The sequence below is a fragment of the Mustela nivalis genome (genome assembly GCF_964662115.1).
Source record: "Mustela nivalis genome assembly, chromosome: 9".
Classification (NCBI taxonomy): domain Eukaryota; kingdom Metazoa; phylum Chordata; class Mammalia; order Carnivora; family Mustelidae; genus Mustela; species Mustela nivalis.
The window spans coordinates 45,092,468-45,116,619 of NC_139028.1; the positions used below are offsets into that span (position 1 = coordinate 45,092,468).

Consider the following 24,152-nt stretch of genomic DNA (forward strand, 5'->3'; position numbering starts at 1 on the left):
CAGCTTTATTTCCCTAGAGCAACTCTCTCTCAGATTTTGAATTGTCTCCCACAGCACAAAACCTGGCATTGTGCTGATGAGTCCCGCTGGTTGCTTTTCTGGGATCCCAAGGCCTTCTCAGTGTGTTCTGAGAAAGCCCTTAGGGGAAGATATCTAGGTCCCCAAGGTGAGGCAGAGAGTCTGTGTGAACCAGGATGAAGGAATGTCTCAAGGATAACCCACACTGACAGGTGGTATGGAAACCAGATGTGCTTCCTCCCGAGGCTTTGGCTCAAAAGGCAGAGACATAAGAGTTGGGGGGCAGAAGGGGCATTTGTCCCTGGTCTCCCAGCTGCAGAGGTACCCCAGATGTGCCTCTAAGAGGCCCGGTCATCTCCATCTGTACTGTTACTTTCTGTGGATCCACTGCACTTTGAATATGTAAACAGGTTCTCATTTTCCTTTGTTTTCATTTATTTATGGGAAATATTCTGAGTGGCAGGGCAGAGGGCAAACACAGCCAGCACCCTCTATCTCTGTCTCCTGGGAGAAAATCCCAGAAGACTGAGTGAGGCTGCTGCCTCCTGCCAGTCCAGAGAGCAGGTGGTCGGAAAACCAAAATTATCCTAAGTGTCAAGAAAATCATGATGGCTCTGTCTCTTACACTCTCATGGGCTAAGAATATACATACCACAAAATTGTTATGCCATTATTTCTTTAGTTCTAGCAGCCTTTTAGTAAACATCATCATTTTAGAAAAGGCTGGATCACTCTTCATTTCATTTTCCACTGCCCCAGCATCAGTCAGGAGCTGGTATCGGCAACACTGGTTTTGCAAGACAGGAGTGTCTGGTTTAATAATTGGGTTGGTGAGTTATGGGAACAAATTTTAAATTGTCCTGTCCCTGAGGCAAATCTTTTTAGAAGGGAAGAGTCATTTCATTTCTTCATTTATCCATAAGGTGACGCTGTTCTACTCTCTTTTCCAGGAGTCTATACCCTCAAAACAGGCCAACAGGAAAAAAGACGTGTTAAAATCAGAACAGCTGGGTATAGAGGATTTGTGTGTGGCATGGCAAAAAAGAATTAGTGGGGTCAGGGCGGCGGGGAGCTGATAATACAGAACAAAGAGGAACAAATACATGCAAATTAACATGGCTTCGTGGTGAGAACACTGATCAGTCTTTCAAAAGGTCTATGTTCAATTCTAGGACCCATGACTAGTGGTTAGCCTTAACCTTCTGCACTGAATCTCCTGGTCTGTATATGGGGCAGGAAATACCCAAGCAGCAGGCTGTTTCTGAGTGAAGCGTATGAACTTGGAGGAGGAGGTCTACAGGTCCAAGCTGGCAGATGCCTCTATACCCTGTTTGACTCTACCCCATTGCACACAGGGGAAGTGTGTGCAGGGCACCAGAGCTCACAGGACCACGCCATGCTCCAGCCCTGCGGACCCTTTGGTGCTTAGCGCTGGTGACAGTACTCTCCCGGGAGGGTCAGTCTTGGGAACTCTCTGGGTACAGCCTGTCCATCTTAATTTGGGTATCTCTGCCAAGGCAATGCCTCCTACCTGCTCCTAGGCTGTTCCCCATCCCATGAAGGCTCTTTCCCTGCGGTCCTCAATCTACCTGCTACCTGCTCACCTTGCCTCTGCCTCCTTCTGTACCATTTCGTCTTCACAGTCCCCCTGTTACTGGGACCTGCATCTTTTCCCTAACCCTCTCAAGCTTGGCACTCTCTCAAAGGCACACACATGCTTGGGACAGCCACACTTGCAACCAGCCACCGCGAGCAGGGGATGCCCTGAGCCTGCGGGGTTTGCCCCCAAATGACTTCAGACGCTTCTCCCGGGAGGCAGATTGGCAGCTTGCCTCCTCTTTTGTGCTCACAATAACAGTCTCTGTCTACCAGAGTTGTACAGACAAAACCAGGGCAATGTTAGGTGTCCCCACTTGAGAAATATCTATGGAGCATGTGCAACCCCACCCAAGAGACTTGGCGGCTTTGCCCGTGGTACCTTTCCCCTCCTGCGTCCAAGTGCTGCTTTTCGAACTCCCAGTTTTTGTTAGGGGCATAATCCCATTCTACCTCTTCAGCAGCGATGTAAAAGGTTCTTATCATCCCATATGGCTGCTCTGAAGGGTCCTTGTTGCCACAGCTGTTGACCTCATAGATCTGATTCATGCCTCTCACGAAGTGGTGCATGGTGGAACAAAATAGCCTGAAAATACCTGAAACAGAAACGGCTTGGCGTTGTGCAGGGAACTCGACTGTTCCAGTTGTGGCTTTGGTCTGCTAGCAATCTACAGCATTCCCTTCCCCAAGAAAATAACTTGTAAGACGGATCTTTAAAATACCAATTTTATATTGTATTTTCCAGCCAGACTCCAAGGAGAATAAATCACTGTGAATATATTTACTTACCAGGGGATGGGGTGGGAAATACCATCTGAAATTCATCTGGAATTGAAAATGAAAACTTTGCAAAGTTGCTACCAAGAAATAATTTCTCTGGGTCTTCCCTACTATACACACCTGTTAGAAGAGAGTTGCTCCTGGAAGGTCATCAATAGGTATGATTATCTTAGCCCAGCCCAGTTTAAAATGAACTAATTACCTATAAGATTAATATTCTAAATTAAGTTAGGGCACATTTTTGAAATCATGTATTTTGCCCTAAAGGATTTCATAAACTACATACAGTGAAATACACATGTAAAGTATTACTATTAAATTATTATTATTGCTATTATTATTATTCATTAATCCTTTGAACAAAGGAGGCTCTCATTACCGTGTAATGCCAAGTGTAAAAAAAAGAAAATCAACTAGATTTCCCTACATAATGCCAGCAATCATGTCTGAGAATTACGTAATTTTATAAACTGATGCAATTTTCTAGATTGGCATCAGGTAGATATATCTTAATGGAACCCACCATAAAATTATATAAAACAAAATTATTGGAAGATATTAACTGTCAATGGAGTTATTGAATCAATAATTCTTCCTTTCCTTCCATAGAGACTCTGTTCTTAGAGGCAAGGGATCAGTGATTAGTCTCATTACTCATGTCCAATGCACAGTGATAGCTTTTATCATGCTGTATATATCAAAGTATTGCAAATTACCCCTTGAGAATGAGAAGAACCCATTGTTTCAGTGGGTGCTCTAGCCCCCTCAGCCCTAAGCAGGACCCTCATCAGGAAGGGTCTTTGTGAAACTAGAAGACGCTCCGAGGGCAGACATTGGAAGAGCTCCCATTTAGCAGCAATGTCCACAGTTGCCAAACTGTGGAAAGAGGGGAAGGAGCCAAGATGCTCTTCAACAGACAAATGGATAAGGAAGATGTGGTCCATATACACGACGGAGTATTATGCCTCCATCAGAAAGGGTGAATACCCAACTTTTGTATCACCATGGACAGGACTGGAAGAGATTATGCTGAGTGAAATAAGTCAAGCAGAGAGAGTCAATATCATAGGGTTTCACTTACTTGTCGAGCATAAGGAATAATACAGAGGACACTGAGAGATGGAGAGGAGAAATGAGATGGGGGAAATAGGAGGGGGAGACAAACCATGAGAGACTGTGGACTCTGAGAAACAAACTGAGGGTTTTGGAGGGGAGAATGGTAAGGGGTTGGATGAGCCTGGTGGTGGTATTATGGAGGGCACGTAATGCATGGAGCACTGAGTGTGGTGCATAAACAATGAATCTTGGAACATTGAAAAAACTAAAAAAGGTCACATAAATAAACAAACAAATAAAAAGATAAAAAGGAAGAGCTCCCACTGGGTGTGGTGTTCACCAGAAAGCCCATTATTCACCTGTTCATCATGTTTTCCGCTAGCCAAGGAATTGTCTTCTCTAAGAATGGAGAGGAGTTTAAGGTTTTGTGGTGACAGCTTCACAGATATATACTTACTTCCCAACTCATCAATTTGTTCTTTTTTTTAGATGCATAAATAGCTGTTTGTTTTTCCTATCATTTTATTTTTTTTCATCCCCTCTGGTAACCACCAGTTTGTTCTCTGTAGTTAAGGGTTGATTTCTTGGTTTGTCTCTTTCTCTCCTTTCCTTTTTTCCTTTGCTCCTTTGTTTTGTTTCTTATATTCCACGTATGAGTGAAATCATATGGTATTTGTCTTTCTCTGACTTATTTCACTTCTCTATAACTCTGTCCATGTTGTTGCCAATGGCAAGATTTCATTCTTTTTATGGCTAAATAATATTCCATTGTATATATTACCACATCCTCCTTAACCATATTTGGGCTTCTTCCATAGTTTGGCTATTGTAAACAATGCTGCTATAAATATAGGGGACAATGTATCCCTTTGAATTAGTATTTTTGTATTTGGGGTAATTCCCAGTAGTGTGATTCCTGGTCTTAAGGTAGTTCTATTTTTAATTTTCTGAGGAAGTTCCATACTGTTTTCCACAGTGGCTGTACCCGTTTGCATTCCCACCAACAGTGCATGAGGGTTCCTTTTTCTCCATATCTCTGACAATACTTCTTGTTTCTTACGTTTTTTATTTTATTCATTCTGACAGGTACAATTACTCATTGCAATTTTGATTTGCAAACCTTAAGACTCCACCAAAAAACTATGTGAACTGATAAATGAATTCAGTAATATACAAAATCAATGCACAGAAACTTGTTGCATTCCTATACACTAACAATAAAGCAGCAGAAAGGGAAATTAAGAAAACAATCCCATTTACAAATACACCAAAACCAATAAACTATCTAGGAATAAACTTAGTTAAAGAGGTGAAAGATCGGGGCACCTGAGTGGCTCAGTGGGTTAAAGAGGTGAAAGATTTGTACTCTGAAAACTATAAAACACTGATAAAAGAAATTCAAGATGGCACAAGAAAGAAGAAAGACATTCCATGCTTATAGGTTAGAAAAACAAATACCATTAAAATGTCTATACCACCCAACACAAGCTACAGATTTAAAACAATCTTTATCAAAATACCAATGGTACTTTTCACTGAACTGGTATAAACAATCCTAAAATTTATATGAAACCACAAACACTCAGAAAGTCAAAACAATCTTGAAAAAGAAAAAAAATTGGAGGTATCTCAATTCCAGATTTCAAGTTATATTACAAAGCAGTGGTAATCAAACAGGATGGTGCTAGCATAAAAATAGACACAGAGATCAATGGAACAGAATACAAAACCCAGATATTAACCCACAACTGTATGATCAATCAATCTTCAAGAAAGTAAGAATGACTATGCAATGAGAAAAGACAGTCTCTTCAACAAATAATGTTACAAAAACTAGACAGCAACATGCAAAAGAATGAAATTGGACAACTTTCTTACACCATACACAGAATAAACTCAGAATGCATGAAAGACCTACATGTGAGACCTGATCCCATAAAAATCCTTGAAGAGAGCACCGATAGTAACTCTCTGCATCAGCCATAGCAACACATCTCTAGATATGTCTCCTGAGGCAAGAGAAACAAAAACAAAAATAAACTACCGGACTACATCAAAATAAAAGTTTTCTGCACAGTGAATGAAACAGTAAAACTAAAAGGCAACCTACTGAATGGGAGAGGATATTTGCAAATGACATATCCAATAAAGGATTAGTATCTAAAATTTATAAAGAAATGATACAACTAAATATCCCCAAAACACATAATCCAATTAAAGAATGGGCAGAAGACATGAACACACATTTCTCCAAAGAAGACATACGGACAGCAGGCACCTGAAAAGATGTTCAACATCACTCATTGATTTGTATATATTAAATACCTATAGGTTTTTGTTTATCAGTCATATCTCAATAAAGTGGTTAAAAAACAAGAACAAAGTAAAAATATTTGAGTTGCAGCCTAGGGTCTACTCATATTTTGGGCACCATTTTTGGTCTGTAGATATGGGATAGGAATTGGTGAAATGACCAAGCTATTAAGCAGTCGCAGATTTCTGGCACTGGAATAATTAACCAAGTCCCTAAAATTATTCCAGCCAGCTGTAGCTTTGAATGTCAGTTTCTATGGATTAAAACCATTTCCCTTTTCTCCCATCTTTGATCTTGAAGAGCATATTTTTAAAAATAATTGTGTCCAAGCCATCCCTTGGCTTGGGTGATTCATAACTGATTAATTATACCAATGTTGAAAGGTTAAATCCTCAAAGTCTATAAGGGAGGGATGGAGCTCCTAGTTTCAGGCAGTTCTTGGACAAAAGTTTGGAAGCACAAGCCATAAGTTTTTAACCAATGACACTGAAGGGCATCGAAACATTCACACTAGTTCTAGTGTGAAATAAAGAAGTAGACATCAATTCATAGAGAACACAGAGTCAGTAAATGCTCATATTGGGTAGCATATTGGTTGCTTTTTTTTTTTTTTTAAGATTCATTTATTTATTTGGAGGGAGACAGAGGGGCAGAGGAAGAGGGAGAGAGAATCTCAAGCAGACTCTCTACTGAGCAGGAGCCCGAAAAGTTCTCAATCTCACAACCCTGAGATCATGACTGAAGTCAGGATCAAGAGTCAGTTTCTTTTAAAAACTAATGAAAATGTTGGCTTGGAGAAATATTTTGAGTGCCCATAGCATCTGCCATCTTTATGTTTCATGTGACAGGTAGCATATGCTGCCATGTGTTGCCCTTTATCTTTTATAAAAATGCCCCAATTATGTACTTAGTTTGGGAATCTCTAAGAGAAGGTATGAGTACTGGCACTTCAATGGGCTGTCTACAGACTTCAGACCCGATGCACCTTCCCCTCTGGGAAACCAAGGGTGCTCAACAGAATGAAAATGGAGAAGTCTTCAAGTTACTTATCAAAAGGCTATTATCAGTCTCTAGACAAGGGAAACCAGGTCATGCCCATAACTTGGAAGCATCCAGGGGTCTGTCCATGCCTGGTACATTCTTCAGAGCAACAAATAAAATGTTTGTGCCTTACAGAACAAGAAATACCCCTTTTCTTGGGGCCAAATCATTCCTGGGAATGAATCAAGAACACTCTCCTGGGATTTGTGTGGCAAGGTTGTTTGGAGGACTTGAATTCTGCTTTGTGTCATTCTAGATACATCTCTATTCTTTATACGGTGTGTTTGGAATAAAATAGTTAGGATTGTCCAACTGTAACCAAGTCTGTTTGCCTTGAAGTGCCCAAATGCAACCAATTTCTTCTAGAGTGTGTGACTGAAGATAGGAATTTGGTGACCGGAGACGATCCTGCCAAGTTTACCTGCATGGTCCGGCTGCATGAAAACTGTGGTGGAGGTATGGGGAAACAGGGCCAGGGTGTCGCGGTGAGTCCCTCGTATGTGGATGGTGTTCCCTTGAAAATAAACTCCATGCATATCCGTGTCGGTGCCCATTCCAATCATATGCCAGGAAACTCTGTCTTTTTTGCACATGGTTAGGCCCGGTTGGTTGCCAAACATAAAGCCATTAATAGCTAAATGAAAGGAAAACATCGTCAGAGCCCACGATGATCTTGTAGGTACAGAAAACACGCCATTTTAGTTGAGGATTATTAGTGTGTGGGGGCAGTCTGTTCCAGTGCTCAAGTTTAAACTATTTACAGAAGATCCTTACTACCAAAGAGTAGATAAGACTAGAGAAAAGTCACACCGGGAATCAATCCAAATTGGAGACTAAACTGAACAACGAAGAATGAAAATATACGAAAATTGTGAAAATAGTATATTTAACCATGTATACACAAGGGCACAAGTCCTAAGAATCAATAAAAAATAAATCAGGTTTTCTCTGGCATAATTTTTTTCTGACAAAATTATTTGATAGTGTAATATGATATCCTGCAATTTGCATTTTCATTTGGCAGTTTATGAAAAACTTCATCCTTGTAAATATATTTATGAACTTCATCAATTTCCCCAAAGCCTGCTCTAGAACTCTTGCTATGAAAATCATTTTCTTTTGAGGTTCTTATCCTATTATCTCCTTCAAGTGTCCCTTTCTCACCTTGCTAATTCATTTCATTTTGTTTTTCATTTCATCTGCCAACAGATTTGCATTTGATTCCAAGAGTTGCCAGACATCCCTTTACTGATTTCTTGGATCCTGCGCCACTGGAAAATTCACAATTGATTGATATTGAACTTGAATGTCTGGTCAGAGGAGAGAGATTTTTTTTTTTTTGCAGGGGAGTGAGAGCTGAGTTTATAAGGGGCCAATCTTTGAGTAAATACTTTTACCTTTTGAATACTTTCATTTCCCTACCTCAATAAAGTAAAGGGCCTTTGAATAATGATGACTTAGGTCATGAAGACCTTCTGTATCTCCCACAATGAGAATTGTTTTCCTCTTTTACATCAACTTCAGTCCACTGATAGTGACTACCTGGAGAAATGTCTTGAAAAGAATTTAGAAACTACATTCCAACTCCGTGAGGCATGAACCAAATTCCAACTGAATAGCACTTTTTGAGGGGAGATTACATGTAATTATGTCTCACGCTTGATGTCCCTGAGAGAGATCAAGATTCTATCCCCGCCCTACTCGTTATTAATGTCCATAGTAGGAAGAACAACTATCACATTTATGAGTGCTCTTCATTTATAGTCCCATTATTAGAAAAAATTACTTTTTATTTCTGTGTCTCTTTTTATTTCTGTGTCTGCAGAACCAGTGATACTTGGTAATTTTACTTGGATGTCTGGGATTATTAATACAAAGTCTAAGAAGCCTGGAGGCTTCTAAGAAGAACATTGTCTTTTCTGGAAAAAAAAAAAAAATCTTTGGTAATTCTTTTGCAAATAAATTATGTTAATTTTGTCCATTGAATGTTAAAGAGATTTTTGTAATTTGGGGTGCTAATAATTTCATCCTTGGCTGCGGGTAGATAATCTTCTCTTGCCTTGGAATTCTAGTTGAAATCCTCTCTTTCTGGAACATCCATTCATACATTCAACAAATACTTTCATTTTCTATTTTGTTTTTTTCTAGTACTCTAAACATTTCCTGAAAGAATGATGTCATTGCTGGTTATAGTCTCAGGTAAAGGTAGCCAAAGCCCATGAGGAGGCCTGGTAAAGAAGTTACACTGTTTTGTCTTCTTGTGTAGCCTTGTCACCTAACCCAGTTGATATTTGTTGACTAACCCAAGAACTCCTGGAGGCATGGCCCTTTTTTTTTCCCCCCCAAGGACAGCTCACAAGTCACTGAGGATGGTCTTGAGGGAAGGAGGTCAACAAACACCTTTGAATATCAACTATATAACAGGTGTAATGCAAAGTACCATCTACCATGAGGTACTTTCTCTTTGGTACTGTTGCCATCATTCTTCCTTCTACTCCATACAAGTAAGCCTGGGGATAGAATTCAATTTATAATTAATGTAAAATTTAAATTAAAATGCATTGCTTTCTTTGCACTTTCAAGGTGGCATATTCTACACATCCAATATATGAGAGTGTATTTCACACTGTCAAACCAGGGCCGGGCTGGATGTGACCCAGTCCACTGGGGCTTAATGCTTTCTCTTTACAGGCCTGTCTTACGATAAATTTCTTTTGCAACTTAATTTTTCCATGAAAGAATTGCTATGTTTCCTCATTTCCACTTTATTCCACCCTCCTTTTTTTTTTTTTGGTTACTAGGAAGGTTGGAAATAAATTTCATTATTCAGGTATAACAACAATTTTGTAGACGATGGTATTGAAAGTGAGTTACTCAGTGCTTTTCATTGGCCCAAGGAGAGACTGTTGGCGTGGAGCACCCAGGACCATAGGAGTCTGTGAGCTGCCTGCTGTGGGTCACTTGGAACCTTGGACGTTTTTGGACATCTTTGTGGGGAAGGGAGATTAGGGACTGTTTTGTTATTCTCCTGTAATATTTCAAAGGCAATACATAGTTGTCATCCTTGGTCCTAAAATGAGCAATTTGGCACCTGTTCTCTTAGAGTGCTTGCTTCAGGCCCCTTTGTTGAGCACGCCCTCTAGTAGTTGTTTGAGTTTGGACTCTCGCTCATTATTCTATCACCTTGGGTAATGTGCCCAAGACTAATGAGAATCCTGTGTAATTCACAGCAATTACAAGGTGGCTTGCCACTGTTACAACTGATATAAGAGACACAGAGAAGGGGAATTAAGCAATTCCTTCAAAATAAGATCTGGGATAGGAATGGGTAACGTTTTACAAATTAGCACTTTGGACAGTCCTTCATGTACTTGATAAGAGATGCTTTACTGTTGAATGTATATTGCTAATGATCACTTGGATTATCAGACTTAATGATGTGATTACAAACCCAAGGGAGGGCATTTTGTCAGTAATTTTGTACTTTTATAATGTACTATGATCTTCGCTAGTTCATGTTCTGTGTGGCTTCATCTCAAGCTGATGAAGTATTTCAGAAGTATTAATTAAGTTTCACAATCTCTCTGGGAGATAGGGAGATTTCACCATACCTTCTGAGATGAAGTCAGGAAATAATTGATTCGTGACTGAGAACAATATCCAAGAAACCAAAATTAGGATCGTTTAAAACATTCAAAACATTTTCACTTCAAATGCAATTATCCTTTCCCTTATAGAAGGGAAAGTCATTGTTCGTACCATGCATCCGGTTGGAGTTCACAAAATCCTTGTCTTCTTTGTCAACACTGAAGGGGCGCCATGTGAACCTCTGAATGTTTTCGTCAAGATACCTGCTCAAGTTCTCATCAAAGACTGTGAATAGTAGGTAAAATTCCTTGTCTATTCCTTTCTACAGAGAAGAAAGAAATGAATGTATAAAAAGTACAGCTTGGAGGAAACTGTTCTCTCTACTTCACTTTCAAAGTTAACACCAAGTAAATGAAGACCGACATCAGCCCTAGATTTTTTTTGGCTCATTTTGCAAATCGGGATTCCGAGCATGATGCTGATAAATTCATTTTATACCCTAAAATTTCATCTTCTTCATTACATCCTTCTCCCTCCCCATTAGACTTGCTAAGAAGAAATAAGTCCTTATTCAGAAGCTTTTCTACACTGTGGGACTCCTGTTTTCGGGCTGGCTGTCACCCTTTTATTTTCCACGCCTCCCCCTCTCGGCAGCTGTCTTCTTTTCCTCACCCCACGCCGGCTCCAGCTACCCTGATCTTTTGTTCTTCTGTGACCATCCAGCTTCACTCCTGCCTCAGCAACTTTTCATGTGCTGTTCCCATTGCCTAGAAGTTTCTCCCCAGTCTTGCCTGGCTCACTCCCTTACTCTGTTCTGTTCTCTGCACAAATCTCACCTCCTTGAGTACCCTTCCCTGACTACCCTGTGTAAAAGAGTAACCTGGCTTCCACCCTGCCTGCAAACTCACCATTCACCCCAACTCTACTCTTCTTCATAGCACTTGTCTCCACAATAATATTTTGTTTATGAATTTATGTTTATGATTATTGTCCCACTGCATTGTAGTTTTTTGAGGGTAGGGACATTTTGGGTTCCTCTCTATGTTCCCAGTTTAAGAAAAAAAATGCCTGGAAAAGAAGGCACTCTACAAGTTTTTGAATGAAATAATGAATTCACATAACCCATGAGACTTTGCTGAATTATGTTAATATAAGTTGAAATTGAGGGGACCATGGATTACTTCCTACTGTGTATATTCTTTTTTTTTTTAAGATTTTATTTATTTATTTGACAGACAGAGATCACAATTAGGCAGAGAAGCAGGCAGGGAGAGAGGAGGAAGCAGGCTTCCCGCTGAGCAGAGAGCCCGATGCGGGGCTCAATCCCAGGACCCTGGGATCATGACCTGAGCCGAAGGCAGAGGCTTTAACCCACTGAGCCACCCAGGCGCCCCCCTACTGTGTATATTCTTAATCAACGTGTTTGAGCATGTAGCATCCTGCATTGTTGAAATATGCTTTTATTTAAAGCTGAACCAGAGAGGTGACTGTATTTTCTTTCCTTCAACCATCTTCCTATCTCTAATGTGTTCTCCTCCAACCCACCCTTTACCCTGCTGCCTGCTCTGGAGGGATCCCCAGCAATGCCACTGATCACATCTTTCACCTACTGCAACTGGACAATACAGTCTAAACTTGGAGTGATCTGGTCCTTGCCTTCCTGCTCAGGCTCATCTCTTGGCCCATTCCTCCTGGCAGTTTGACCAAAGTGAGGCCAAGCTCCTTGCAGCAATCTGAACTTGCTGTTTCTGCAGACCTCTGTCTTTCATGCATGCGTCCCTTCAACTTGAACCTCTGCCACCCTAAGTCAACCTTAAAGTCCTGTTTGGCTGTCCCACCTCAGTGATGCTTTCTTAATGTATTATCAAAGATATGGGTAGCCTTTGCTTTATTTTTGCACCATCCCTTATATTCACTTACTGCTTTTATCATGTGCTGTTTTAGAAGGCAATAATTTTAGATCATGAGCTATGTAAAGGAATAATATAGACTTGAAATTTTTTAAAGTAAAATATAAAAAGTTAGAGAGAAGAAGTCATATGTATATATATATACATATATATCTTTTTAAATATATATCTTTTTAAATTTAAAAATAAGATAAAAATAAAAAACTTTTAAAAAAATGTGTTTGTATACATATGTATATATATGTACACATATACATGTATATATGTATATATACACATATATACACACACACATATATATGCATATATATACACACTTTTTTTCACACATTTTTTAAAAAGATTTTATTTATTTATTTGACATACAAAGATCATAAGTAAGCAGAGAGGGAGAAAAAGAGAGGGGGAAGCAGGTTTCCTGCTGAGCAGAGAGCCCGATGCAAGGCTCAATCCCAGGACCCTGAGATCATGACCTGAGCCAAATGCAGAAGCTTCATCCACTGAGTCATCCAGGTGCCCCAGGTCAAATATATTTTTAAAAGAGTATGGTTTTAGACAAACCATAAGAGACTCTTAATCTCACAAAATAAACTGAGGTTTGCTGGGGGGGTAGGGGGTTAGGGATAAGATTGCTGGGTTATGGACATTGGGGAGGGTTTGTGCTATAGTGAGTGCTGTGAAATGTGTAAGCCTGATGATTCACAGACCTGTACCTCTAGGGCAAATAATACATTATATGTTAATTCAAAAAAAGAGAGTATGGGGTTCTAATGTCATTCTGCTTATCCACTGAGGAAACTGGGGCAAGTGATTTACCCTAAGTCCTATGTCCCTCATTTGTAAAAGGAGGATAAAAGTAGTCACCACTTCCCTTTTTTGGGGTGAAAGTTAAATTAGATAATATAGGTAAAGTACTCAACACAGCATCTGGCAAATCCTAAGTGCTCAACATTAATTGTGATTATTATCTGTGATTGCAACTGTCCATAAAACAAGAAGGAACTACTGAAAATTGTTGAGCTGAAGAACCTCATCACCTGCAAGTCATTTGGAAGGTACCTGGGTCTATGAGGGTGGGAAATAAACCCAGGAAAAGGTTAGAAAGTAGGTGATAGGACCCTGTGTGATAGTTAATTTTATGTGTCAACTTGACTGAGCTGCAATGCCCAAATATTAGGTCAAACATTACTCTGGGCATTTCTCTGAAGATGTTTTTGGATGAGATTAACTTTTGAATTTGGTAGATGGAGTAAAGCAGATTGCTCTCCCCAGTGTGGGTGGGCCTTATCCAATCAGTTGAAGGACTCAATAGAACAAAAAGTCTAGCCCTCCCACAGGTAAAAGGGAATTCCTTCTGCCTTTGAAGTGAAACATTGACTTTTTTCTGCCTTCAGACTCAACCTCAAACATAGGTTCTTCCTCGGTCTTAACCCTCTTGGACTTTTGTGTCTCCTGGGTTTCTTGCTTGCTGATTCTCTCTATAGATTGTGAAACTTCTCAGCCTCCATAATCATGTGAGCCAGTTCCTTATAATATGTCTGTTTCTGTTTACATATATGTCCTTATGGTTCTGTTTCTCTGGAAAACTTGGATTATTCCACCCCACACCGGTGCATGGAATGCATCTGAGTGATGGCGAGTACACCTCTGTGTCCACAGCACAAAGATCTTTTGTGAAGAGTACTTACATCAGTATGATTCAGGATCCCAGAGCAGCAGAGAAACTGGGAGGTCTAAATCATGATCCATCATACAACTTTGAGTGTTGAAATGTGGATACCGGAAGTGAGTTTTGCAAATAAGGTTGTCCTAGAATTTTTAGTGTCTATTGCAGGCCATAAGTTTAATGTTTGAGTGTGTGTAACATAGCTTTTTCTGCTACCTAAACTTCTTAATATGAATTTGAAGATGGAGTACTTATCTTGCATTTCATTTATTCAACCATAAATATCAGTTGAGTGCCAACAGTACATCAGACATTGTTCTGGGAAATGAAGATAAGACAAACAACTTTCCTGCTCCCTGCTACTTGTATTCTCATTAGAGGAAACATACTAGACACACAAAAAATAAAAAAAGAAAATGTCCTATGAAAGTCAGGGAATGTGATAGAGTATGACTTTTGCCTGGGTTTTAGGGAAGGCTTTTCTAAGGAGGTGACACGAAGAGCCAGCTATGCAAAGGTCAGGGGAAGGCATTTCAGGCAGAGGGAGCCTAAGAAAGAGGTACTAAGCCAAGGATAAAGTTGGCCTGTTCAAGGAACAACAAGGCTTATATGGGTGGAGTAGAAGTAGGCATGAGGGAGTGAGGGAGATATATCAAAGAAGGGGTCAGAGGTTGGGCACATAGGTCTAGGCTAAAGAATATAGATTTTTATTCTAAGTGTTATAGGAAGTCATTAGAGGATGGGGTTTGTGTGTGTGTGTTATGCTAGTGGAGGGTGTTTAACATGGATATGACTTGATATTATTTGCATTTTAGAAAAGTCACACTTGCTTCCCTGTGAAGAAACAGATCACAGGAGAAACAGGGGCATGAAGAGGGGATGATACACGATCTAGATGAGAGATTGGATGAGGCAAAACATAGTTTTCTTTTGTTTTGAATGACATTGGGAAGACAGCAAAATTTTCAAGGTTGCTCAGATTTGATAATAGTACTGTATCTAGACTAATTTCCTGACCTGGATAATTATGTTTATTTACGTCAGAGAATGACCTTGCTTTTCGGAAACACGCTGAGGAGATAGCAAGTCAATAACCTACCTCAAAGAGGTCAGGGGAAAAAAAAAAACAACTGAAAAATGAAGAGAAAGCTAATAAAGCAAATGAGGTAAAATGTTTATATTTGGGGAATCTGGGTGAGGGATATATGGGAATTCTTGTTTTTTTTTTTTTTTTTTTTGCAACTTTTGTGCAAGTCTGAAATTATTCAAAATAAGATAGGCTTAGATGGCTGGAGAGAAAGAGAGTCAAAGTAGGGAGTCTGCTTAAGTGCCCAATATCTAATAGATATTTCCATTGTAGAAGGCATGGGTGTTAGTGAAGGGCTCTATTAGCACCTGGTTAGATTCTGTGACATTGATTCACCCCTGGGAGAATTTCCTGGAAAGAGATACAAATACCTCTTTTTTGTGTTATCAATCTGCCTGATGAGAAGAGACCTAAGCTTTGACCTATTGAAGATCTGCTTTAGCATGTGTTTCATAAGTACTTTTCATATTGAAAAAAACTTTGGCCAAATGGATTTCTCTCTCAGCCAAGTCCCAGGTGTGGGGTATTTCAGGTTGCTATTAATTTTTCTTCATGTAAATGGACTGGCCATGACTGGTGTTTGACTCAGGCAACAACCTTCACATGCTACAAGGTGCTTCTAGCAAGCATCCAAAGTATCATCAAATGGATGCAATAGGGACAAAATCAGAACTACCTCACAGAAGTTTTCTGGCACTCAATTTTCTGGGCTTCAGTATTTAGCTATAGGAAGAAGGGTATTGTATTGGGAAAACAAACAAAGTTGGAAATCCAAAGCCCTCAACTCTACCGTTGAGTTTCACTACTTACTACTTGGGGTATCACTCAATGTATTTGGGCTTCAGTTTCTTTAACTTTAAAATAGGAATGGTAATTCTGCTTTGCCTTATGTAACTTTGGGGTACAGTGTAACTGTTCAATCTTATTACACATACATTATTGAGGGCCCACCTAGAGGACCAGTGACACATTGAGCCTCTAATAGATATTTCCACAATTGGCACTTTGTGCAGGGAAATGAAAATCTGAGGTGGACCAAGACACTTTGTGTCCTCTACCTAGAAATCCCCTAGAGCCTAGAAGTGGGTGCTTATAATGCCAAACATTATAAAATATACCATGTAAATAAATAGTCTTGCTATTTCTGATTAGTGTAATAAATTGAAATGGTTATATGATTAGATTTTCCTCCTTTCATCAATGTTTTTAATATCATGTAGTCATAGCTTGAAATACTATGCTTTGCCACACTAGTCAATGCAACCAGCAATGCCTCCAAGTTGGGACTTTCAAGAAATTATCTACATGCTTTCTTGTGCCCTTGACTAGTGATTCACTTGCAGCTTACCGTGGTGAGTTACAGTGGTTCTCTACCCTGGCTACACACTGAAAAGCACCTGGAAATTCTGGTTTAATCGGTTTGGAGCACTGGAATGAAAGATGTTTAAAAGGTCCCCTTTGTGATTCTAACATGTGGCCAAGTTTGAGAAACCTTGTCCAAGAAGAAGGGGTCCCAATTCACACATGTAGATCTCTGAAGATTCTAGAATTAAAGCAATTCACAGGGACAGGGACCCACCAAATTTCAGCCACAACAAACAGAAATCCTGGGTTTCTGGGTGGGCATCTGTAACTTTCAGACCTTAAACTTACCTTAAATTTAAATTCAGATCCCACCCCCTTCTCCCAAACCCCCTCCCCTCAGCAACCCTCAGTTTGTTTTGTGAGAAAACCTGGTGATTCACAGACCTGTACCCCTGGGGATAAAAATATATGTTTATAAAAAAAAACAAAAAATTAAAATAAAGAATATCTGTACAAAAAAAAATTTAAATTCAGATCTTAAATTTACAAAAAATAAAATACTCATTCTGTATTTTAAGTCAGTTTTAAGATGGAGGAAAATTAAAAAAAAATTTTTTTTCATACCTGACATCTTATTATCCTCTAATCCCTAGCCATATTACTGCCCTCTCCCATATACAACCCTGAGGAGAATTTAGTGCCCTTTGATGGCCTACCTGTGTCCCATCGGCATTGAGAGCACCCTTTTTACAGACTAGCAAGGGCCCCAAAAGGCCAGCACTGGTGTCCTGGATAGGCTCCACCGCTGAGAAGTAAAGATAGGTCAGACAGGGGGGATCACCTGCCGTCGGGCTTACACTCTCAGGCACCGTCCACTTGTATGTGAAGGTTTCACCTGGATTCACATGAGCCCCTGGCTTCAGAAATCCTGAGCAGATGAAAGATGAAAGATGAAAGATGAAAGTCACTCTCAAAAAAAGAGCCAAGAACATTAAATTTGTCGGACTGGGTCTTCCAACCCTGGGGTCTCTCTCTGATGTATTTTGTAGAAGGGCAGTTGTTTTCAGTTGTGTATCTTACCAGGGAGCTCACTGCCACAGTCTGTTGTTATGAGATAGAAGCAGTTTATATCCAAGGGTCATCCTTCTTCCAGGATTACATTTAGTGTCTCTGCAGATACTCTTTCTTACCCAAATACTAGGGTTAGCAAATATGAAAAGAGTGATAATTGCCTCTCTACCAATTAAATGTAAATCCACAAACTCTCATTGAGTGTCTTCATATGTGGAATACATTGTACTCAGTACTGCAGAGGGTACCCCCAAAAGTTAAGCAAGAGCCCTATCCTTAAACAGTTTGAAATCTAGGTTGAACTGGGAAATGAGCCAAATAACCATGAGATAGAGGAGGTAAGGGAAGACACAGGGTGACAAAGTTGGTAAGTGGCAGGTCTGGAATTCAAACTCAGGGCTGTCTGATTCTAAAGACTTGGCACTCAACCCACACATTGGAGTGCCAAATGAACACGTTGAGTCTCTCCAGCCAGGCTGAGGCCAAAAACTCTCTGCACCTTCTCCAGAGCTTTGCAAAATGGTACCCAATAAATTTGCGAAGGAAAATGATAGAAAATACAGACATTTGAGCTGTTACTGGTGATGTTCCTACACACACACACACACACACACACACACACACACACAGAGTGACTATGAGCACTCTGACCAAGGAGAAAGTACAGGTAGGAGAGAGGTTGCTACAGGAGCAGGGAATGATGATGGGTCTGGGGAGGGGGAATTCTCCCTCCAGTCCTCCCTCTTCTCTTCTCTTACCATCACCTCAAAGCCTGCTCTGAACTGGGCCTAGCCCCATCCTTGGGCATGAAGTATCCCAGACATTTGTGATGTCTGTTGCAGGGATGGGGAAGACTTCCAAGGAGACTAGGAGGTTCCCAAGAGCAGTATCATGAGTGGAAGCCGAGTTTCTGTGGCCGCTGGGCAGAAGCTCCCTTTCTTACATGTAGGGAGTCTCTGCTACCTACTCTGTGATGGGGAGGGCTGAATATGATAGTAAGCACATAAGACTGATTGTAGATAAATATTTGTCAACAGAGACAGAGCGAAGACCATGTGTAGGATTTTGATGTCAACCAAACCCTGGAAATTAGATTTTACCCTCAGCTGTCACCCACAGAATCCCGTGTAACCTGTGGCTGAAAAACTTTCCATCTTAGGGAAGTGGGGGTGACTGTGAATGTAACTCACTTTGAGACTTATTACATTACTGTGGGAAAAGGAAAGAAATGAACATTTCCTAAGTGCCTACTGTGGAGCAGACCCCACTCTGAATTTTCTCGAGCTCCTTTCGAAGCCCTGTGTGGTTGAGTGTCATCATCTGCGTTAGTAAGGAAAGAGTAAGGCACAAGCTGACACAAGCTCTCAGGGCTGGTTAGAAAAGCATATGAACCAAATCTACCCAAATCTACTCTGTTCCTTAATCCTCTTTCCTCCACGAGGTCAGGCTGAGACTCACCATCTATGTTTGGGGCTGCATCAGAGGCCTTGTCATAGATCACGCCATGGGGCAAAATACTGTAGACTTTGTCGGCTTTGTTGGCAAAGGTCACTAGCAGGGTATCACCCACCTCTGCCCGGATGACGGGGCCTGAAAGATATCAAGAGGAGGAGGGAGAAGAGGATGAAAAGGGGCAGAGGGAAGTGAATACAGGCAGGAGAAGAAGAATCATTCCATATACATATATGCCCCACTAGACCTCTCCCCCCATTCAAAACATGACAGATGGTTTTATTCTACCAAGAATTCCAAGATGGGCTTCTGCCTCAGAGAGTCTCTTTCTTCGAGTAAAAGTTGCATCAACATACTCCATATACTGAGCCTTCCAATATTTTCCTCCAATTCTGTTGTCCCCTTGTGTGAAGTAGAACTCGGAGTCACTGTGTAAAGAATAGGAACCTGACTGAGACCACATCTCTACATATCCACCAGATGCCTTAATCATGGAGCTTCCTTCCATTATCTTAGCTTATTCACCCACCCATCTCCCCAGGAAAGATGGCCCAGTCTTCAACCAAGTTCCCAGGAATAGTCAGGCAGCTTTGAAAGTCTCCAGAGGGCTGGATGGTGGTCAAGCTCATTCCTTTCTTAGCCACCATACTTTCTTCCCCAGAGGTCCAGCGACTGAAGAAAACACAGGTGAACTCCATACTTACCGGCGCTGGAGTCCCAGAATGGCGTTCTACAAAGTAAAGAGCTAACCGGTTTCTTTCCAGAGTAAGTACCCCTCTCTCTCTTGCTCATGTCAGTATGAATATTCTCTGCTTTTAGTAAGCTCTTTCATATCTGGCATGATTAAGGTATGGAGTGTCTAGTTAACCAAATAGTTTAGTCAATGGAGAGTCATCGTATAAACTGTATACATGACATACCAAATTCACTACAGTGGTGTGAATCCTGACTAGCACTGTCTCTCGAGGCCTTAGTTTTGCTGATGGTACCACCACTCTTGCAGTCACACAGTCTGACTTTGTCTTCTTTCTCTGCCTTATCTCCTTATCTTGTTCATCCTTCCTTCTCTGCACCCTTTTTGCCTCTTTTCCTTGCCTTTCTCCCCACTGCCACAACCCCCGTACCTGCCCCCTTCACCTTGTGTTTGCAACCTTTTACGAAGCTCCAGCTACACACTCTATGCCCTCCCTCTTGCCTCGGCTCGTTCCAGGTTCTCCCTCAGCATACATGCTACTACAACACTAACCTCCAAGATGGTAATTTTCACTGCCATTTCCTGCTCTAACATCTTCACCTGCTTACATCCTCCAATCAGATAAAGTTCAAAAGGATTATAGGACCTCTGGGGTTGAGATCCAGTTTACCCAATCCTCTCCCTATGGCTCTAGGCAAACCTCCACTCCCCTGTACAAATTCCCCATCCCATCATTTTGATCTCACTGACCCCTGCATCTAAAATTTCCCTCCTAATGATTCACTTACATAAACTCCACTATTCTTTAAGATTCTGCTCAAGTCCCATTTCCTCTGTGAAGTGTTCTTTGGCTATCTTAGCTCTCTCTGAACACCCAGAGAACTCACTAGTCCAAACAACTCATCTTGATCTTATTTGTAACTTGCCAAGTTATTTTTCTCTGTGCATACAGCCTCTTTCTGATCCAAGGGTGGGAACACTGCCTTACACCTCTCTGCAACCCTCATGTCAATATTTTTTTAAGATTTATTTACTTATTTGACAGACAGAGATTCCAAGTAGGCAGAGAGGCAGTCAGAGAGAGGAGGAAGCAGGCTCCCCGCTGAGCAGAGAGCCCGATGCAGGGCTCGATCCCAGGACTCTGGCATCACGACCTGAACCGAAGCAGAGGCTTTAACCCACTGAGCCACCCAGGCGCCCCTCATGTCAATTTTCATGTTGTGTTTTCATATATCACATTAATTATCAGTTAAATATGCTTTAATATTTCCTTTTTTCTTCTTGACACAGAGAGAGAGATAGTGAGAGAGGGAACACAAGCAGGGGGAGTGGGAAAGGGAGAAGGCTTTGCACTGAGCAGGGAGTCCGATGCAGTGCTCTATTCCAGGACCCTGGGATCACGACCTGAGCTGAAGGCAGATGCTTAATGACTGAGCCACTCAGGCACCCCTAATATTTCATTTTTATAAGGTGCTTCAGAATTCTGGAAGGCTTCTAAGACAAAATTCCCAATGCCAATCTCATTATTCTGTTTACAGAGAAATACTAGCTAATCTAGAGTGTTGATATCAAACAGGTTCATATATGGTTCATATGGATTCTTTAGGTTAGGTTCAAGGGCATCAATCAATCAATCAATCAATAGATTTACGATGAAACAAATGACGGGTATCTTATCCATCAAAAAGAGAATTTTAAAAACATTCCCTCCAACACAAAAGGGATCATAGGGCAATAACGACCATTCTTGGTATCATACTGCACATTTTAAAATTATTTCACAGACATCATTGCACAGGATTCTATAATAACAACTCACAGTGTCCACATCCACTTACTTAATGGATTGTTAGATTTAATTTGAAAAATACTACATGCTATGAGAGGAAAATGATTAAAGACTTGGGAGTCAGGGGCAGCATTACTTAAGAGGTAACATTAGGATTAGATTTTGAAGGAAAAATTACATTTTGCTGGATAGGTAGGAAAAGGACACTCTGGGTAGAGGGGGCATAACTTAGCAGGCTGTCCTTGAACCACAAAGGGTAACTTTTGTTGGCCAGTTCACCTCCACTGAAAGAGAGCCCTGTCTTATTCTCTCTTCAAAACAGTCATCTCCACATGTGCAAAGGCCTTATTCTATTCTCTGGCAGCTTAGTATTTCCCGTGGCACTTAGCATTGCAATTTACACCCAGTAGGTGCTCAAGAAACGTTTCATGAATGAATGAATGAACGTAGTGCTTTAATATAACCAGCCAATCATGACACAATAAATACTCCACCAATTCTCAGCCATATGTACATTATGGGGCTCAGAACCCTTTAAGTGGTGTCATTGTGTCATCTATGGAAAAGGGCTAGGGATACCAGTGAGGTCCCAGGTAAAGGTCTAACAGGGTTCTCTCTTATGAGAAGGTTAGAACGGCCAGCAAAGAGTACTTACCTGCCAGAAGCATTTAGGGGAAGACCACTGAATTTGTTATAGCCTTGAGGAGCATAATCCCAAAGGACTTTTTCAGCCGCTATAAAGTAGTGCCTCTGTTGACCCTTCATTTTGGGGTGAGGAATATCACCTTTGCAGTTACCAACATTATATTGTCCCAGCATGCCAGCTGCAGAAGGGAGGAAAACCACAAGCCAGAGCATAAATGCTCACAAAAGAAATCTGACAGGAGAAGACGGCTAGATTTGACTTTGTAAACATTGAAGGCAAAATTTTTTCATTAAAAATTTCAAGAATATATTTCAAACAGAAAATCAATGAAATACATGAAAATATAACCTAGACTAAAAAAGTAAACAAACAAACAAAACTTTTGTACAGAAAACAGGACCTTAATGAAGTTAAAAGGGAAGGATAAATGGTGAGTGGGGGGGATATTTTAACCCATAGGACAAAAGATTAATGTGTAAAAATATTTGGCAAATAAAAAAGAGGAAAGTCAATCTCCCAGTGGAAAATGAGCAAGGGACATCAATAGATTATTCACAAAATCTTTCTAAATACCATCGACCTATAAACACATGAAAAAAAAAAGTTCGATGTCAATAGTAACCAAGCGACACTGTTGCCCATTTATCAGATTGGTAAAGATTGGAAACACTAACAATTCTCAATGTTGGCAGATAATGGGGAATGCTCACACCCTAAGGGCAAAGAGTAAAAGGGAATTTGGCAATGCGTATCCGTCCATAACTTTAAGAGCAAAAACAAACTCTTTGACCCAAGAATTCTAAATCTAAGAGTTTTCCTAAAGAAATATCAGACAAATATCAGACAAAATTGCAACATATCTGTAAACTGAGGATTTCAGTATGGTTTATCATAGCCCCCCCCCCCCGAAAATGAGGGGAAAATACAAGTATTAAGCCATAGAGTTTGGGTTGGCTAATTCATCATCTCCTTTGAAAGGACACTGGGAGGATTAATAATGACAAAGTAGCTCTATATTCACTGACATGGAAATATATTTCTAATATATTAATAAGTGGGAAAACTAAGATAAAGGGCAGTAGTAATAGATTCATTTCATTTTATAAGTAACATGCATTTGTGTATAAAAGTCTAGAAAATAGAGAAAGAATGTTCCTCAAAATGTAACACCATTATCCTAAGACAGGTTTATTGATTTTTAAAATTAAGTGTATTTTCTAATTTTTTATGATAATTTTTTTTCTGAGGGTATGGACAATTTAAGAAAAACTATATTTCAGTAATGTACAAACACCAGCTTATGTCCACAACCACTGTCCCTGCTTCGCAATCTTACTAGTCTCAAATAGCTGCAAATGCCTTGATTTTAGAACTAGTTTCTTCCTACATATGACAGCATGAGGCCCTGTAAGAAAAGGAATCTTGCAGTAGGAACGCTTAATATCCACTCTCTTAGGAAATTTCAAGTACACACTACAGTATTGACCATAGTCACTATGCTGTACGTAGGCCTCCAGAATGCATTCATCGTGCATAACTGAAACTTTGTACTCTTTGAGATCTCAAGTGTTCTTAGCATGGACGTGCACTTATACACAGATAACCATGCGAGGTTACGGATATGTAAATTAGTTTGACTGTGATGATGAGTTCACAGTATGCGTATATCAAAACATCAGGGGTGCCTGGGTGGCTCAGATGGTTGAGCATCTGACTGGGCTCAGGTCATGATCCCAAGGTCCTGGGATGGAGTTCTGCACTGGGATCCCCGCTCAGTGGGGAGCCTGCTTCTAGAACCCTCTGGCTCTTTCTCTGTCTCTCATGAATGAATGAATCAATCAATCAAGTTTCAATCTTAAGTATATGCAATTCCTATGTGTCATTTATACCTCAATAAAACTGGGGGTGGGGGAATAAGAATGGGAATCTTGTCTTGATCACTTTGTCTTCCCAGAACAGTATCTGGTACATATTTACTGATCCAGTCAACATTTATTGACTTGAATTGAATTGGAATAACCCAACAGACTAATGTTAATACGAGATGCTTAAGGTTGACAGGAACAAGAATGTGGTATCAAAGATGCCCTGGAGAATTGCATCCTTGTACCTGCCGGTGACTGTGGGTAATGAGTCGGT

General features: G+C 40.4%; 1 protein-coding gene across 1 annotated transcript in view; it reads right to left on the bottom strand.

Annotated features, from left to right (window-relative positions):
• HEPHL1 (hephaestin like 1) overlaps positions 1-24,152 on the bottom strand; it is a gene marked incomplete at both ends in the record, with an annotated part of 86,283 nt that overhangs the window by 34,397 nt on the left and 27,734 nt on the right. The window contains 7 exons of the mRNA XM_082684105.1: positions 1,997-2,210; positions 7,227-7,439; positions 10,565-10,715; positions 17,078-17,289; positions 18,891-19,022; positions 19,173-19,312; positions 22,023-22,191. Of these exons, the coding sequence (XP_082540231.1) occupies positions 1,997-2,210; positions 7,227-7,439; positions 10,565-10,715; positions 17,078-17,289; positions 18,891-19,022; positions 19,173-19,312; positions 22,023-22,191 (1,231 nt within the window). The remainder of the gene's footprint in view (positions 1-1,996; positions 2,211-7,226; positions 7,440-10,564; positions 10,716-17,077; positions 17,290-18,890; positions 19,023-19,172; positions 19,313-22,022; positions 22,192-24,152) is intronic.